At 44.6% G+C, this 17852-nt stretch overlaps 1 protein-coding gene across 1 annotated transcript in view; it reads left to right on the top strand.

Annotated features, from left to right (window-relative positions):
- FLVCR2 (feline leukemia virus subgroup C cellular receptor family, member 2) overlaps positions 1–17852 on the top strand; it is a 69003-nt gene that overhangs the window by 27537 nt on the left and 23614 nt on the right. The window contains exon 2 of the mRNA XM_011949529.1: positions 14630–14771. Within this exon, the coding sequence (XP_011804919.1) occupies positions 14630–14771 (142 nt within the window). The remainder of the gene's footprint in view (positions 1–14629; positions 14772–17852) is intronic.

Genomic DNA, 17852 nt, shown 5'->3' with positions numbered 1-17852 from the left:
GCCCAGCTTTGTTTTCTACAGCAAGAATGCCTGCCTCACAGGGTTGCCATGAAAGCTAACGAGGCAACGTCTATGTGAAACAGCTCCTGGAACCAAGTAACCCCTCTGTAAACATTTACTGAATCCACATCTATGTTTTCCCTCTCTACCAAACTCATGTTCTACGACATTCTAGTGTTAAAAAAGGTAAACTGAGGTGCAATTAATTTTTTTTTAAAGAGTTTATTTAAGCAAACAGTGATTCATGAATTAGCTGGCTCCAAACCAGAAGTATTTCTGGACCATCTTGAGTCTCAGACCCTGTCTTCTGGGGATATGATGCTGCTTGGTGCTTTTTTGAGACTCAGCAAGATTCCATGGGAAGAGAGCAGGGCTGGGAATGGAACCTCAGAAGTCTCGATGTTGATGATTAGCTCTGTGACTTCAAGTTGCTTCCACTCAGTTATGAAGTGGAGAAGACAGTTTGGCGCTGACAGGACTCTGTTTCCTCGTCTGGACTTTGGGCATCCTGCTCTTGATCTCACTGGGTGGTTTTGAGGCTCTGGTAATAGCCTCAAATGTTGGATGTGTAGGTGCCTTGAAAATGGTGAAATATTTTGCGAGTGTTGACTTTTAGTGCCCTTTCTTGAACTTAAAAAAAAAAAAAAAAGGCTGGATGTGGTGGTTCCCACCTGCAACCCTGGCATTTAGGGAGGTTGAGGTGGGAGAATCACCTAATGCCGGGAGTTTAAGGCCAGCCCTTCGCAACATAGTGAGACTCCATCTCTACAAAAGCAGTTAAAAAGTTGGTTGGGTGTGGTGGCACATGCCTGTAGTTCTAGCTACTTGGGAGCTAGAGAGAATCGCTTGAGCCCAGGAGTTTGACGTTACAGTGAGCGGTAATTGCAGCACTGCACTCTAGCCTGGGCAACAGTGTGAGACCTCATCTAAAAAATTAAAAAATACTCTGGACTTGCCCTTTGACAGTAGAATAAAAAGAGCTTCTCTAGACATACATCGTGTCCTGCCTGGATTGGGGGACATGCCCTTCATGTAGAGGGCTCAGCAATCCTGCCTTTACACCAGCTCATGGTTCAGGATAAACTCCATCATCCTTACTGTAGGAACCTCTCTCAGAGCTTCTCAGTTCCAAAGCATTCCTCTCATCGACAAAGAAAGGAAGCTGCACTTGCTGATTTGATCCTCTTGAGCTGAGCTGTTTGGCAGCTCCAGGAATCCTGTGGAGCATTCTGGTTCTTTTTGATTCCAGGAAACTGACAGCTTGCTAGAGAAGGGCCTTTTGCCAAAGAGTGGCAAGATGCAACGTTTGCGTCCATAGGTGCCTAGGATGGTTCTTCTCTTCAGTGTAGGAAAATGGCTATGGTGGCATAGCACAGAACTGATTCGTCCCCACCCTCAGGAGATAGGCCTGGGAGTGAGAAGCTTTATCCTAAGGGCATGGTGGTCCTGGCCCTACCAAGTTTTCTCACAGCCCCTCACAGTTAGCAAGTGGCAGTGATCAATGGTAACAAATGGGGATCAGTAGGGCTTGGAGAGCCCTGGTGAAGATGTTAGAACCCTTAGGAAGATGTTGCAGTTTCCCTTCGACATGTTTCTCTCTCCAGAATTCCTCTATCTCTCCTTAGGGAGGAAGGTTCCTCATTGTCTTCCCTGTAGGTGTGGCTACCCCTGTATTCTCATGCTACCCCACCAAAAGCCTTGTCCTTTATTGGTGTGCCCCCATCCTGGATCAGATCTCTGTCCTTTGCAAATAACCCACACAATCACCTGGTCATCCCATCTTTGTCTTTGTTCTACAAGTTCCTTGAATTCTGCTTGTCCTGAATTGCACCCCCTCCAGCCAGCTTCCCTATGTCTTTCCAGTTGACAGCAAGCAATGTGACAAATGAAAGCCAGTAAAGAAGGCTCTCCTCCCCTTGGCCTGTCTTTTTTTTTTTTTTTTTTAAGACAATGCACCATAGCCTTTATTTTATTTATGGAACAAGTATTATTGAGCATCTACTCTGTGCCAAACAACAAACATTTTCACAACTGGGGATGCAGCAATGAACAGGAAAGGGAACGTCCCTGTTGGCAATAGCCCTCTGTTCTTGTAGAGTTCAGGTTGAAGGGAAGACAGATTAGACTATAAGCCAGTCACAGCGGAGTGGCTAATGGTGCAAATGTCAGCCCAAGTAGGAGGGCAGGTGACTTTAGAGCAGGATATTAGGAGATGTTTTTAGGTAAGCAGGTCCCTGAGTAACTCCGTAAGTAACAGAGCCAGATCTAATTGTGCTGTAATCTCTCTCTTTCTCTCTCTCAGGGGGTTATAGATGTGAGTGACTAATAGTTTTCTTGGTATAAGCTTTAGATTTCTTTTTCTTTCCAGCTGTCTGTCTGGGATCCTGAGGCAGGATTAGTTAATTTATGAAGTTGGCTTCTTTGGAAAAAGTTACATGGGTCCCATCCTATCTATTTCTTTAAGTGCATGCTCCAGAGGAACTGGGTTTTGCCCATGGCAGTCCATGAAGCAGCAACTCTTCCAGGGCCTGCCAGAAGTAATTGGCAGGGTTTCACCCCTGAAAAAAATCAGAATAGGAGAGCTATTACCAGAAAGTCCGTTCAGATTTAGAAGGAAACATGGGAGGATTAGAAACATTGATCGTCACGTGAGCACCCCTTTTAGGAATGACAGCACGTTGCCTTGCAGACAAAGGAGACAATTATTCTCCTTTGGGCTGTTTTATCTGTCAAAGGTCAGGGAGTGGCACGTTTGAGTTGGGGCGATAGGAGGAAGGTTAGTGTTGAGGGAATGCACAAGACCGTAGAATCCCTTTGTTGGCTGTTGATTGCTGGTGTCTGGGACAGAGTCGGTGGGCAGTCAGTGCCAAAGCATTTGAATGGCACTTTGCACATCGCCTACTTCAAATGTGAAAACTTTGGAGTAAGATTTGCATGATGTGATCTGATGTGATCTCAGCTGGCCGGGTGGTTTGAAAGACACCCACTCATTTTTCCTCCTTCCTAGCTGAGTCATGGGGAAGTTCTGTGACCACTGGCTGTCAGCACAGTCAGCTAGAGGGACATTAGTGTATTGTAGCAACAGTGATTTGTTCTGCCACTGAAAGAAAAGGCAGTGGATTCTTCACTTCTCCACCCAAAGTAGACCTAGGCTGGCCCTTTGTGGAGTTCACCATGAGGACAACTTCAAGGGGAACACCCAGCCCTTAAAAGGGGAGTGTGTGTGCCAGGAAGCTTCTGAGTTGATGATGATGGAAAACAAGCATAAATACTGGGCTTAGCTAAAAAAATAAAATAAGGCCTTTGTCAGTGTTCCTTTTTTTTTCTTTAATCAGAAAACTTTCCTTGTAAAACTCATTTTCTTCCCCTAAACTTAGCAACTTCTCTGTTTACAGCCTAGGGTATCTCTGCTCTTCAGCTAACTTGCACCCTCAACCAAGATGAGGAGGAAACCCAACACCAAAGCAGTAGGTCAAGATCAAGGTATATTACATTGTAAATTGGGTGAGAGTGAGTTCCTTGTCTTGCATCTTTCTCCTCCCTTCTGAGTAGGGTGCTTAGTATGCAACAGGTGCTCAATAAATACTGAATGTAAGTCTGAGGGTGAGAAGTTGATTGGTTTGCATTCCAATCCCCTCCATGCCTAATCTTGGGGCGCCCCAAACAGGAGGTCTTCCCTGTGTGGGGGCTTCCTTGGGTCGTTTCATCTAGCATCTACTTGCTTTGGGTGGTTAAACTCCTACAATGCAGCAAACTGCTACTGTACCCAACTTGTTTACTGCAGAGCAGCCTGGAACGACTTGAGTGAGGTTTGAGCTGCAGAGTTCTAAGAGTCATTTCTTCATCCAGAAAATACTTCATGAGTGCCGTCTTTGTTCTTGTGTCAGACGTTGTATGGGGAACGGTCACATAAGCAAATGTGAGTCAATGTCCCTGTCCTCAAGGTACTAACAGTCTAGTTTAGGAGATAACACACTACACAAAAAGAAACAAAACTAAGCATGATGTAAGAACAAGAAACTCATAAAGTGTAACTGTGGCAAAGAAACCAAACTCTAGCTGGAGACACCTCTCACCCTTGCTTCCTCCAACAGCTACACATTTGGGGACATTTGAACTACAGAATGGAGCATATGATACTGGAGGGAGTGTTGGGTGTTTGAGGGCAGTCACTCTTCTGTGGCATTCACTTGTCCATTGAGGGCTTTGGAATCAGATAGCCAAGGGTTTGAATCTCAGTTTTGCCAGGAGAAGCTGTTTTGACTTTGGGCAAATTACAGAGGCTTTCTCATCTGCAAAAACCAAACTAGAGGCCAGGTGCGGTGGCCCATGCCTGTAATCCTAGCACTTTGGGAGGCCGAGATGGGTGAATTACTTGAGCCCAGGAGTTTGACACCAGCGTGGGCAACATGGTGAAACCCCATCTCTACTAAAAATACAAAAAAAATTAGCCAGGCATGGTGGCACACATCGGTGGCCGCAGCTACTTGGGAGGCTGAAGTAAGAGGATTCCTTGAGCCTGGGAAGTAGAGGCTTCAGTGAGCCGAGAGTGTACCACTGTATGAGCCTGGGCAACAGAATGAGACCTTGTCTCAAAAAAAAAAAAAGAACACCCCAAACCAGAGATGATGGTGCCAACTTCAGGGGGTAGTTTTGATGGCATAGATGAAATATCATGTAAAAAAAACCTTTAGCATGCTGTCTAGCACATAGCAGACACTCAGTACATATTCCCCTCCTTCCTCTTGGTTTGAATAACATTTAAGACCAGCACCTTTACCTAATGGATGAGAGTACAAACTAGTATAAACGGCCAGAGCTGGAAGTTCAGCCTCATCGCTTACTGTTATGTGACCTTGGGCAAGCTACTTAAATGCCATTTCCTCCACTTTAAAATAGAGATTAAGGGAGCACTCCTTCTATTCTATGGAGTGAAGCGTTGCCCCCCCTCAAAGGAAAAAATTAACAATTAAAAAATAAAATGATTCAAAGAGTATATATATTTATAGAGTGCTTTGAGCACAGTGTATCAGCTCTCATCACTATTATTATCTTCCAGGGATCAATGATTGTAGGCTATCCTAATTTCAGTAGCTGCTGCTTCCTGCATTTCCCTAACCTCTTTCCCCAAAAGAACTGAGGGAATCCAGGAGTCAAGGCAGGAAAAGCTACCAGCATAACCACAGCTTTCAGGACAAACCCTGTGACTGGGGTGGGAGCTCTAAGGAAATCTGGAGTTGGCCAGCTGTGACCCTACTCCCAAAGTTCTCAGAGATCTTAGCTTAGCCTTTAAATCCATAAACTCTCTTCATGAGTGATTTTCCACCAACTCAATGAGGTTGTTTAGATTGTCTTTGTCTCTGAAGGCCTGCCACCTCCTTAATCCCGAGTTGACCTTTTCAAAAGAAGCCTTGGATTTGGAGATTTCACAAATAACAGTCATATGAGCGGTTTTTGCCTGGACATTATCGGTTACCATGGCATTTTCCTTGGAGCCGCCTGGCATTCCTGGGTGCTGGGGGCTCATTCTCATGATTAAGCTCAAGCTCTGGGTTCTTAGTTTTGCAGTGTCTCGCAGCCCCAGCAGCCACCTTGGACTCTCGTTGCTTCTTTCTGGGGCATCCACAGACTCAATCCCAAGACCCCCTGCCAAACCTCAACCACACATGTCCCAAGGTAGCTTGCCTGGCAGAGTGCCTTCACTCTAGCCTAGTCTCTTCCACTTGGGATCTTGGAGTCCTTGTTTATGCTCCATGTTGCTAGATCAGGTATTCACTAGTAGGTATAAACAAACATCTAAATGATGCTGGCCAAGGGGTAGAGAGCAGTATTTATAGTGACAGGATTATGGACTGGGGTGTGCAGACTTGCCTAAATAGTACCAGCTTTGTGGTGTGCACATAGCACTATGTGGGGATGGGCAATGAGTGTGGAAGTCACTTCCACATAATTCCTCAGGTGGACATGGTCCTGGGAGATGGAGCTTGTGTTAGTCTGTTTTGGATTGCTATAAAGGAATATCTGAGGCTGGGTGATATATAAAGAAAAGAGGTTTAATTGGCTCATGGTTCTGCAGGCTGTACAGGAAGCACAGCGCCAGCATCTGCTTGGCTTCTGGCAGGGCCTCAGGAAGCTTCCAGTCATGGTGAAAGGCAATGGTGGAGCTAGGATATCATATGGCAAGAGCAGGAGCAAGAGAGAGTGAGGGGGAAGATGCCACACAGATTTAAACAGCCAGATCATAGGAGAACTCATTATCACAAGGCGAGCACCAAGGGAATGGCACTAACCCGTTCATGAGAAATCCGCCCCCATGACCCAATCACCTCCCACCAGGCCCCACCTCCAACACTGGAGATTACAATTTAACGTGAGATTTCTTTTTCTTTTTTCTTTTTTTGAGATGGATTCTTGCTCTGTTGCCCAGGCTGGAGTGCAGTGGTGCATCTTGGCTCACTGCAATCTCTGCCTCCTTGGTTCAAGTGATTCTCCTGCCTCAGCCTCTCGAGTAGCTGGGATTACAGGTGCACACCACCATGCCCAGCTAAGTTTTGTATTTTTAGTAGAGATGGGATTTCACCAGGTTGGCCAGGCTGGTCTCAAACTCCTGATCTCAAGTGATCCACCCACCTTGGCCTCCCAAAGTGCTGGGATTATAGGCATAAGCCACCACACCCAGCCTCAACATGAGCTTTAGAGGGGACAATATCCAAACCCATCATGCCCCTTTACATAGTAACACTTTCTTCAAGTTGTCTGTGCAGCTGAAGTTTTCACCAGCTGTCCTACTCTGTGAACTTAACTTCAGATTAATCTTTAGGCCATAAAATCATTGCTAGTGTGCAGAGAGGTATGTAGATATACACATTTACCTAATCACTGTATCATGTAAAACATCCTTTGGTGAGGACAGCATCACACTGAATGCTTTAAAATTACTCATTTGGGTTAATGAGCTTACAGTAATCCGATGTGTGGAAGTCTAGATTGAACAACCAATGTATCTTTTATGAGGCTCTTATTTTAAAAGGATCCTCAACCATGCTTCTTAAAGTAGCAAACTTTCTCTGAGAACCTTGTCTAGACTTAAATTTCCAACCACATCTTTCCACAGTTCTGGGCTTACATGACAAATGTGCAGTGGCAATGGTGCTTTCCTGACATGCCAGTTAACTGCGGCTCATTCTTTCAACACCCATGTATTAAGTAAGCACCAGACTAGCAAGTTTCAGAAAAATGGCTGACAACCCAAAGATTAGAGGAAGTTAGGGCAAGACAATCACACCTAGTGAGGATCGTCAAGGAAAGCTCTGTGAGAGAATTCACATGGTGATGGGTTCTGAAAGATTAAAAAGGGAATAACTTGGGATAAAGGTATAGACAAGATGATGGAAAGGTTGGAATCATGACTTGTTCAATCCGGCTGGAATATAGGGGATTTATAGGGATACAGGAGAGAAGGGACTGGAAAGGAAGGTTGAAACTAACAAAGACAGCTGTACTAGTCTGTTTTTACGCTGTGATAAAGAATTGCTTGAGACTGGGTAATTTATAAAGAAAAGAGGTTTAATTGATTCACTGTTCCAAATGGCTAGGGAGGCCTCAGGAAACTTACAATCATGGTGGAAGGGGAAACAGGCACATCTTACATGGTGGTAGGCAAGAGAGCAAGAGAGAGAGTGTGTGAAGGAGGAACTGTTAAACATTTCTATAATCATCAGGTCTTGTAAGAACTCACTACCATGAGAATACCATGGGAGAAACTGCCCCCGTGATTCAATCACCTCCCACCAGGCCCCTCCCTTGGCACGTGGGGATTACAATTCGAGATAGATTTGGGTGGGGACACAGAGCCAAACCAAATCAATGGCCAAGAACAGTGGCTGAGGGGTTTGGACCTGCTTCCTTCCTCTGAGAGGACTGACACCTTGAAGGTCTTTGAGCAGGGATGGTGGGGTCAATGCAATGCCGAGGACCATGATCTGAGTACATCATGCAGGTTGAGCAAGAAGAGATCACAGTTGCCTGGGAGAAAGGCAGAAAGGGCTGAAGCAGGACAGGGCAGATTCAAGGAGAACTTTGCAGAAGGGTTTGGGAGGATCTGAGATGAAGTGCATATAAGAGGGCAGAGTCAAAGATGACTAAGATAATTGAGGAAGGACACGCAGATGGAGCCAGAGAAGGAAGTGAAGCAGAACCAGGGTAGGATGATGGTTTGTATGACTTCCCCAAATAAACCAAGTGCATCTTGGGAGTCCCAGTGGCCTCTGCTGACTGTCACCTTGCTGTGTGAGAGCGTGTGGTAAAGAGCCAACCTTGCAGACAGGGAGTGAGCCTCAGCCCGATGAGCTAGATGGTATTTTCTTCCTCTTGTGGATTAGGAAACACACAGAGAGGTCAATTAACTTGTCAAGCTCTAGTAACTGGTAGAGCCGAGATTTGAATTGAGATCTTTCTGACCCCCGACTCTGAGCCTTTAACCAGTATATTAATATGATGATGTCTCTGAGGAATGTTGAAGGAGAAAGGAGAAGAAGTGGGAGATTCATTTAAAAATACCATAAGGCCAGGTATGGTGGCTTATGCCTGTAATCTCAATATTTTGGGAAGCTGAGATGGGAGGACCATTTGAGATCAGCCTAGGCAACATAGTGAGAGACCCCAATTGCACAAAAAATTGTAAAAAATCAACCAGGTATGGTGGCATGATCCTGTAGTTCCAGCTACTTGGGAGGCTGAGGCGGGAGAATTGCTTGAACTCAGGAGGCGAAGGTTGCAGTGAGCCAAGATTGTGCCACTGCACTCCAGCCTGATGACAGAGCAAGATTTCATCTCAAAACAAACTTGTTTTTAATTTAAAAAATAAAAGTAACAAAGCCTGGGCATGAGGCAAGCCCCAGATTAAGTCATGAAGAGACCAAATTTGATGGAAGCCTTCAACCTCAGGGACCCTGGTGCAAAGAAAGCTGCTGGCTCAATAAAGGGATATATATGTTAAAAAAACACTTTTTATATGTATTTATTTTGTATATATTATATATGTATATTTTTATTATTATTTGATACATGGCATTTTACATGTTTATGAAGTATGGGACATTTTTGACTCAGCACTAGGAAGATAGCTCCTGAGAGACCTGAAATCTAAGGGAACATGTCCAGCCATACCCAATGACTGTGCCCAAGGGAGAGGAATGAGCCAACTGTCTTGAGCAAATTGGGGCCCAGCCCTAGGGGTGAGGGTGGTCTTGCCTTTGTCTGAATAGCATGGCACACTGGGAGAGGAATGAGTTTCGGTAGGTGAGAACCTGTTTATGGAGGTGGCTGTCTCCTAACAAGAGCAGGATCCACCTTGCCAGTGGCTTGGGTCAAGAGGATGAAGTGCCTGGGACCCAGCAAGAGGCTCAGATGGGGACTACCGGTTCTTTTCCTGTTCCATTTGGACTGAAGCCCTTACCACTGTGGACACAGAGTGCCTTGCCTTGCCTTTTGTGGAAGCTCTGGGATCCTCCCTGAATGGCCTGGCCATATTCTGGCCCCCTGAATAGGTAGGATTTAGGAGGGCATCTGTGTGCTAGGGTTCTGATTCAGTTGTGACTGAGGGCTTTGTGAATGGTGAATAGGGACAGTGGATGGTAGAAGCGGATAGGAAACAGTGGTTCCGTGGATCTCACAGCCGGCATAGCATGCGTATTGTGTTGTGTAATGGGTTGGGTATGGAAATCTTACCCCAGATGCAGCCTGATGATTTTCTGGTTTTATTCTTGCTCTGCCAAATGCAAGAGCTAGAATCACAAGTGACACATCATTCAAAGTATGGCTTCTCCCTGTCATCCAGGGCCCTCAGACCACATAGACATGTTTTTAACTGTGACATTTGCTCTGGAAATGCTCCTGATTACTGACATTGCAGTAGCATTTAGAGGTCACCTTTGAGTTTGCAGAAAGGGCGAAAATAAAATAGAAAATTAAAATTAAATATCCCAGGCTGCCTCTCCATCCCTTCATTCATCACATTTTTTGTTGAACGCCCTCTATTGGGATGAAGTAAACTATAGTTATAAAACTTACCTAACTTTGGAATACTGTGTTGAAAACTCCAGCCTTGCTACCTAGAGCTGTGTGACCTTGAGCAAGTCAGTCAGCCTTCCTGCATCTCAGCTTCATCATCTGTAAAATTGGGATGATGTTAGACCCCTCTTTCTGGGGTTGTTATGAGGCTTGAGATACTCCACGTAAAGCTCTGTATGTTTTACTATGATGAGTATTATCATGTACCAGGCTCCAGAGATCAGTGTGAGCCCTGCTGTCATGGAGCTTGTAATCTGGTTGGGAAGACAGATGTTAATTAAATGATCATACAAATATAAAATTACCTATGCAGGAACCCGAACTCATGTAAGGGATCAGAGCAACCTTCCTGAGGAAGCAGGATTTGCACTCAGACCTGAAGGATATCTGCATTGACTAGCTGAAACACGGCAGGGAGACATTCTAATCCAGGTAGGGGAGCCAGTGCAAACTCCCCGTGGTCACTTGAAAGACAGAAAGGAACTCAGTGTAGCAAAGTCCTGAGGAACAAGTTGATGACAAGAGTCAGACCATTAGGCAGAGCCCATGTGCAAAACCTTGTGGCTGTGTTTCGGATTTTTATCTCTAATTTAAAGCAAGGAGAAGTCACTGCAGGGTGTTAAGCAGGAGAGGTACATGATCTGATCACGTTTGCCAAAGATGACTGGCTATCATGGAAAATAGCTAGGAGCAGAGCTGCATGGAAACTATTAGGAGGCATGAACCACACTTTTCCAGAGGCCAGTGTCTCCTCAACTCCCTTGATGATGATGGGGTTGCCTGCATATGAAAATACAGGTACTTAGTACCCACCTCAGACCTGAGGGATAACAATGGGGTTGGTACTGGTGACGTTTGTTATGGGACAAGGTTGGGAAATACTGCTATAGAATAGGTAAAAATGAAGAGAGCCTAATTTTTGAAAAGTAAGTTCCAGAAGAGCTAAGACTGTGACTTGGTTTGACCATGCATTTTGTATTTTGCCCATGACTTTGTGTTTTGTTGAGAATGATAAAACTAGAACAAGTGCAAGGATGTAAGTCAACTCAAAACCAGTTAGCAGTGACATTCATTCATCTGCCTTCCCAAGGTGGGTCTCCAGGAAAGGTGCCAAACGCTGCAGGTGCAGCGTTTTCCCACATTTTAAATTAGTGTTTCACTGATTCAGGCCCCAGGTCTCTGATTTGTACCCCAGAGGTTTCCTATCAAATGAATGACAACTCAAATGGGTGAAAATGTAGACTTCTGTGTTGACTAGTATCTCACACCAACATTTCATGGAAGGCAGCAAAGTGAGCCTGGGTTCTGACATAGACAGAACTGGCTTAGGAGCCCAGCTCCTCTGCTAGCTGCCTGTGTGACCCTGGACAGGGTGCTGAGCAGAAGGTTTTTTTTTTTTTCCCCTCTATCTTTTTTGTTGTTACAAAGTTATTGGGGTTAGGCTGGGTGCAGTGGCTCACGCCTGTAATCCCAACACTTTGGGACGCTGAGGCAGGCAGATCACTTGAGGTCAGGAATTTGAGACCAGCCTGGCCAACATGGGGAAACCCTGTCTCTACTAAAAATACAAAAATTAGCCAGGCATGGTGGTGGGTGCCTGTAATCCCAACTACTTGGGAGGCTGAGGTAGGAGAATCACTTGAACCTGGGAGGTGGTGGTGGTTGCAGTGAACTGAGATCGTGCCACTGCACTCCAGCCTGGGTGACAGAGTGAGACCCTGTCTCAAAAAATAATAATAACTAATGAAAAATAAATAAAGTTATTGGGGTTAAATTAAAAGATGAATTGTATTACATATTCAGTGCATAGTAGATGCTCAAGATACACTAGGGTATCCTAGCCTCTCCTTACTTTCCCATACACATTTTTTTTTCTTACCACTATGAGTACAATGTAGAAAGAACCTGGACCTTAACAGGGAGATGTGTCGTTCCTAGCTTTGTGTGGGCAGGATTTTCCACCAATGTTCATCTTTTCATCCATCCATCCATCCATCCATCATGACTGCGGGACAGACCTATAAACTTATAAACTAGGAACTAGAAATAGACTCTCCCTAAACACTGCTCTTAAGAAGCAGGACAAAAATATGTCTTGAAAAAACAAAAGAGGAAGCAGCTTACAGTCTAATCCTTATGTTTTGGTTTTCCACACTGGGCGTAAAGGTCCCTCCATAGCCAATTTCCTTCTTGAGAAAGGTTACCATGAACAGTGTTGCTGCCCGGCTGGGGTTACTGTAGGCCACTACTAGGGCCCACCCATCCACCCTGCTGCCTGGAGAAGGCTTGAAAGCTGGAGTTGGGGTGGAATAGCACTCACTTAAGCTTAGTGTACAGATGGAATGAACAGAGTCCAGCTGCCCCGGAGGAGTAGGGCATACAGTGTAGCACCGGCTGGGAGGATTTCTTTATTGGGGCAGAAGATTAACTGGGAATTAAGGTATCCTGTGTTGGGACCTCAGAGCTTTGATTTTCTTTTGGAAATGAAAGAGTCACAGAACCTCAGATGGTGTCTGTATCTTTCCTCACTCTTGCAAATGGGACCTTGGGAGATTCTACTTAACTTCCAGACCTCCAACTCCAAAGTGTTTAGAAGGTCATATATGAGCTGGAGTGGGCCCAGCTTCCCAACTATGAAGAAGGTTGTATTTGCCCCTCTGCTTGTGGCTGGTTTTTAACTTCAATTAAAGTCTTGAAGATGAGCAGTTGAGAAGCCTGACTCTGACAAACCAGTATGACCAAGGATCAACTAAAGATCCAAGGACACAAAAGAGGCCTCTCTTCTGCAGAAGCCTGCCTGCGTGGGCCTTTCTCAAGGCTCCTAGCCCAGGATGCACTGGCCAGAGAAGCCAGGAGATCTGCTTTCTCACCTCCACTCTGCTAGAACTCTGGGTGACCCTCAACAAGTCACAGAGCTCAATTAACTTCACTTGGCCTTTGTTTTCTCCTGTAATTATTGGGTTTGTAATTATAATAGAGGATTACAGATGAACTTTCAAACTGTAATATTCTATCATTTTAACCCACAAACATGGCCAGTTGTGTTATCTGTTGTATTTTTGTTTTAACATTTTTCCTGCTAATAGATTATTAAGCTCCTTGAAGGCAGGAACCCTGCCTTATCCCTCTTGGTACTTCCTAAAATATCTAGCAGAGTACGTTTTAAAGATGCATTTGGTTAATTGATTGCATATTGGTATGAAGAGTTCTACACAGAAACTATGAGTGATCACTTTTGCGAATATTCCAGAACTGAGAACCACTGGTAAACGTCTTGAATGACTGTGACTGACACATTGAAAAACCAATCAAGGGGGTCAGCAGATTGGCAGCTGATGGATGATGTGAAAATGAGGAGTGAAAGCAAATTGTTTCTTTACCAATAGCTCTTTCAAGTACAACAAAGGAAAAATGAGACCTTACGACAAAGGAATTACTCATCTTCCTTCACTCTTGGAATTTGAAGCTTGCCTGAGTTCACAAGCTGTTTTCCCATTTCCGCCTCAATATTATGTGCAGCAGAAGGGCTTTTGTGAATTGTGTCACAGCCAGTCAGTACTGAAGCCAAGTCTTTCTGACCTCAGAAACACTCAACTCATGTTATCGGTCAGGTCACTGGAGTTTGGACTCCAACCCAGATAAGAAATGGTTTAGCACTTTGGGAGGCCAAGGCAGGTGGATCACAAGGTTGAGAGATCGAGACCATCCTGGTGAGAGAGACATGGTGAAACCCGTCTCTACTAAAAATACAAAAATTAGCCAGGCGTGGCTCACACCTATAGTCCCAGCTACTCAGGAGGCTGAAGCAGGAGAATTGCTTGAACCCAGGAGGCAGTGAACCAAGATTGCGCCACTGCACTCCAGCCTGGGTGACACAGCGAGATTCCGTCTTAAAAAAAAAAAAAAGAAAGAAAAGAATAAAAAAGAAATGGTTTAATTTGTTGGGGGTGTGTGTGTGTTTACAGCCATTTTTTTAGGTGCCTATCTCCTGTGTGTGTAAATTTATGCAGTTATGTGTGACTCACACTATAGATGCTTTAGAAGTTACTATGTTATTCACACAATAAACTGAAGCTTCCATGCTTGTAAATGTGATAACAGCTTTAGGCTTCCAACTCTTACTGAACGCAAGTTCTTGGGCTTGCAGGGTATAGAATTTCTCCCCAGCTGGGCTCTCAGCTCTGGGTTAACAGATTCAGTGAAACTAAAATTTCGAGTAGCACAAGGAAACAATGTTATTTTACTCTACTCCAGATATGGGAGTAGAGGAACCATCATTCATCAGTTTGCAGCTAGAGAAGAGCCAGCCTGCATTGAGATCATCAATTACACATTCTTCTAACAGGCATTGATAGTGAGGGTGGTCAGAAGGATGTATAAGCCAAATTGTCAGTCAGAAGAAAGATTTCCCTGGTGTTTTGAGGTGAGAAATAATCCCTGCATGGGTGTTAGGAAGGATTGGAAGTTGGGAATTAGATTTCTTATTAGGAATCTCTTTACATTTGTGTTGTCACCTCTTGGCCATTGATAACTGTGATTGGTTGTCTCTGTCTTATAGCTTGGAATTGCGATTGGGTTCTTGGTCCCTCCTGTTTTGGTACCCAACGTCGAAGACCGGGACAAGCTTGCCTACCACATCAGCATCATGTTCTATATAATAGGAGGTGTGGCCACTCTCCTCCTCATCCTTGTCTTCATTGGTAAGGTCATTAGTAGACAGACGGGGCAGCAGGGGCAAAGGGGCAGGGAGACTCTGCTGACCTTGGTGGGACCTGTGTGAACATGCCCTGAAATACCATGGATATTTACAGAAACTGGAGTCTGAGCTTCTTAAGGTCTTCAAATGTTTTAGCCTGGGCAGTTGTCCTGACACAATGCTAGTTGGTCCTATCCACTTTGTTAGTGGCTAAGGAAAAGTTTAATGGTCATTAACCAGTTCCCAGTCCTACCTCATCAGAAGTAATGGGTAGACTGCTAGTCTCCTTGATGAAACCCACTGAGCATTTAGGCCATCACAGGCACTGTACTGAGCATGGCTGATTTCATTTAGTCTTCAACAACTCTATCAGTGAGGTACCACTATCAGTCATATTTAACAAAGAGAAAAATGAGACTTAAGGGAAGTTATATCAACTATTCGAGATTAGATAGCTAGTAAGTGGCAGAGATTGGATTCAAGTCTAAGCTTGTCTATGTCCCTATTCTAAATTTCTGAAAAAACAAAACTGAAATTGATGCATAAAACTAATAATCTCATAGATTAACCAGACAATACTTGAGGATCATAGTTCTTTAATGCTTTTTTAATAATTATAAGAGTAATGTATGCTTATTATAGAAAAATCTAGAAAATACAAAAAAGTATAGAGAAAGGAATGACCATTAACTTGTCATTGTACAAGTTAATCCCAACCATGAACCTCAGATAACTACTGTTAATGTTTTATTTATTTATTTATTTAGTTTTGGAGATGGAGTCTTGCTCTGTCACCCAGGCTGGAATGCAGTGGCGCAACCTCAGCTCTCTGCAACCTCTGCCTCCTGGGTTCAAGTGATTCTCCGCCTCAGCCTCTCGAGTAGCTGAGATTACAGGCAGCTGTCACCATGCTCAGCTGATTTTTGTGTTTTTAGTAGAGACGGGGTTTCACCATGTTGGCCAGGCTGGTCTGGAGCTCCTGACCTCAAGTGATCCGCCCGCCTCGGCCTCCCAAAGTGCTGGAATTACAGGCATGAGCCACCATGCCCGGCCACTACTGTTAATATTTTATATCCGTGTGCATTTAATGATTGAGGTATTTCGTAAGATAAATTTACATCCCCTTTTCTCAGCTAGGTGATATTATATGGGCTATGATAAATTTAGAACCAGCAAGACAGAGGTTTTTATTTTCAGTTAGTCACCCGTCTAAAGGTTAACCAGCTTTCTTCCTAATACCTGGAAGTTCCACCTCACATGTTAAAGGTTTCATTCCTGCCTACTGACCCCACCTCCAGAGTCAAGCAGTTCTATAATTGGGTACCTCATTCAACCGTTCTCATTGCGTTGTTCCCCGCCAAGAATCCAGGATGAGAAAGGCTGTCTAATGGGTTTAAAAGCTGGCAGAATGTACTAGACAGAGACCTTGGTGTTCCTGGTAAGGTGAGAAGCAAGGGAGCTGTGGATGAGAGCAGGGAAGAATGATACAGCCATGGGCCTCTTAGCCAGACTTTGAGTTTCAAATTATATGTCCAGCTCCAAATTCTCAAGCAGATGAGGGCCTGGTCCTTTGCAGTTGAAAATCTGGAGGTAGGACATTTCTGTTTGGGCATTTTATTATCAAGCACAGATGGATAGTCGCTAATTGAGTAAAGACCTGAACAATCTTATCTGAATTCTGGTTGGTGGTTGCCAAATCCTTAAGCCAATACCTGCTGATGTAAAGATAAGCAAACTTTTTGCCTTGCATTCTTTCCCCCGATTGAAGGGCAGGTGAAGGGGCAAGACAATGGATGAGAGGCTCCCAACTATAATATCCAGCACAGTTTCTACGGAAGGAGGAAGCAGGGCTCTGAAGTCTGCGCAAGGGCATTTTCTGGGTGGAGGGCCCCTTTGATCTGCCAGGAGAGTAAATTTCATTTCCATGGCTTCCTCTAAGTGGCGACAGTCTACTGACCTTTCAGGAGCATTCTTTTGGGGTGTAGAGGAGGCCATAAGGTGCTTATTTGGAAATTTTTCTCTTTTTCTTTTGATACAGAGTCTCTCTCTGTAGCCCAGGCTGGAGTATGTGGTGCAATCTTGGTGCGCTGCAACCTCCGCCTCCTGGGTTCAAGTGATTCTCCTGCCTCAGCCTCCCGAGTAGCTGGGACTATAGGTGTGTGCCACCACGTCTGGCTAATTTTTGTATTTTTAGTAGACAAAGTGTTTTACCATGCCTATTTTTAGTAGACACGATGTTTTACCATGTTGGCCAGGCTAGTCTTGAACTCCCGACCTCAAGAGATCCACCTGCCTTGGTCTCCCAAAGTGCTGGGATTATAGGAGTAAGCCACCACTCCTGGCCACGTATTTAGATTTAACAGGGGAACCACTTTAGCCAAACAACTAGTTAAACTGATCTGCCCTCTAGAAAATGGACTGGCGATCAGTACAGTCAATGGAGGAGCATGTATTAATCTTCTTGTTTCTATCATGAGGCAAAGGTCTGATTCAGACTTTGAGAAATGAGGAATGGACCCTAGATTTTTCTTTTTTTCCTGCAGAAAAAGACCCCTTTCACTTATTCAGGGAATATTTATCAACTGCTGCATGCCATGCTCTGTGCTAAGCATGGGCAACATAGTTCCTTTCCCCTTGGGAAGAACTGTGGCACTAAGCCATTAACTGGGCTCACCAATCCCAAAACTTTAGCTTTGTGTTGCTAGTGTGTTTTTTCAGTTCTCTGTGGTATGTTATTTGCTGGTTATTATGAGTTTCCTTGATCTTTGAACACTGCCTGAGAGGTCCAATAATTTCAGCCTTCCAGAGGTCTAAAAAAAAGTAATCAGGGCTGGGCGTGGTGGCTCATTCCTGTAATCCCAGCACTTTGGGAGGCAAAGGTGGGCGGATCACTTGAGGTCAGGAGTTCAAGACCAGCCTAGCCAACATAGCAAAACCCCGTCTCTACTAAAAATACAAATATTAGCCAGGCATGGTGGTGTATGCCTGTGGTCCCAGCTACTCAGCAGGCTGAGCCACAAGAATCGCTTGAACCTGGGAGGCGGAGGCTGCAGTGAGCGAAGATCATGCCACTGCACTCCAGCCT

Source organism: Colobus angolensis, unplaced genomic scaffold (assembly GCF_000951035.1).
Source record: "Colobus angolensis palliatus isolate OR3802 unplaced genomic scaffold, Cang.pa_1.0 Scaffold3, whole genome shotgun sequence".
NCBI lineage: Eukaryota > Metazoa > Chordata > Mammalia > Primates > Cercopithecidae > Colobus > Colobus angolensis.
This window is presented reverse-complemented; position numbering and strand designations above follow the sequence as displayed.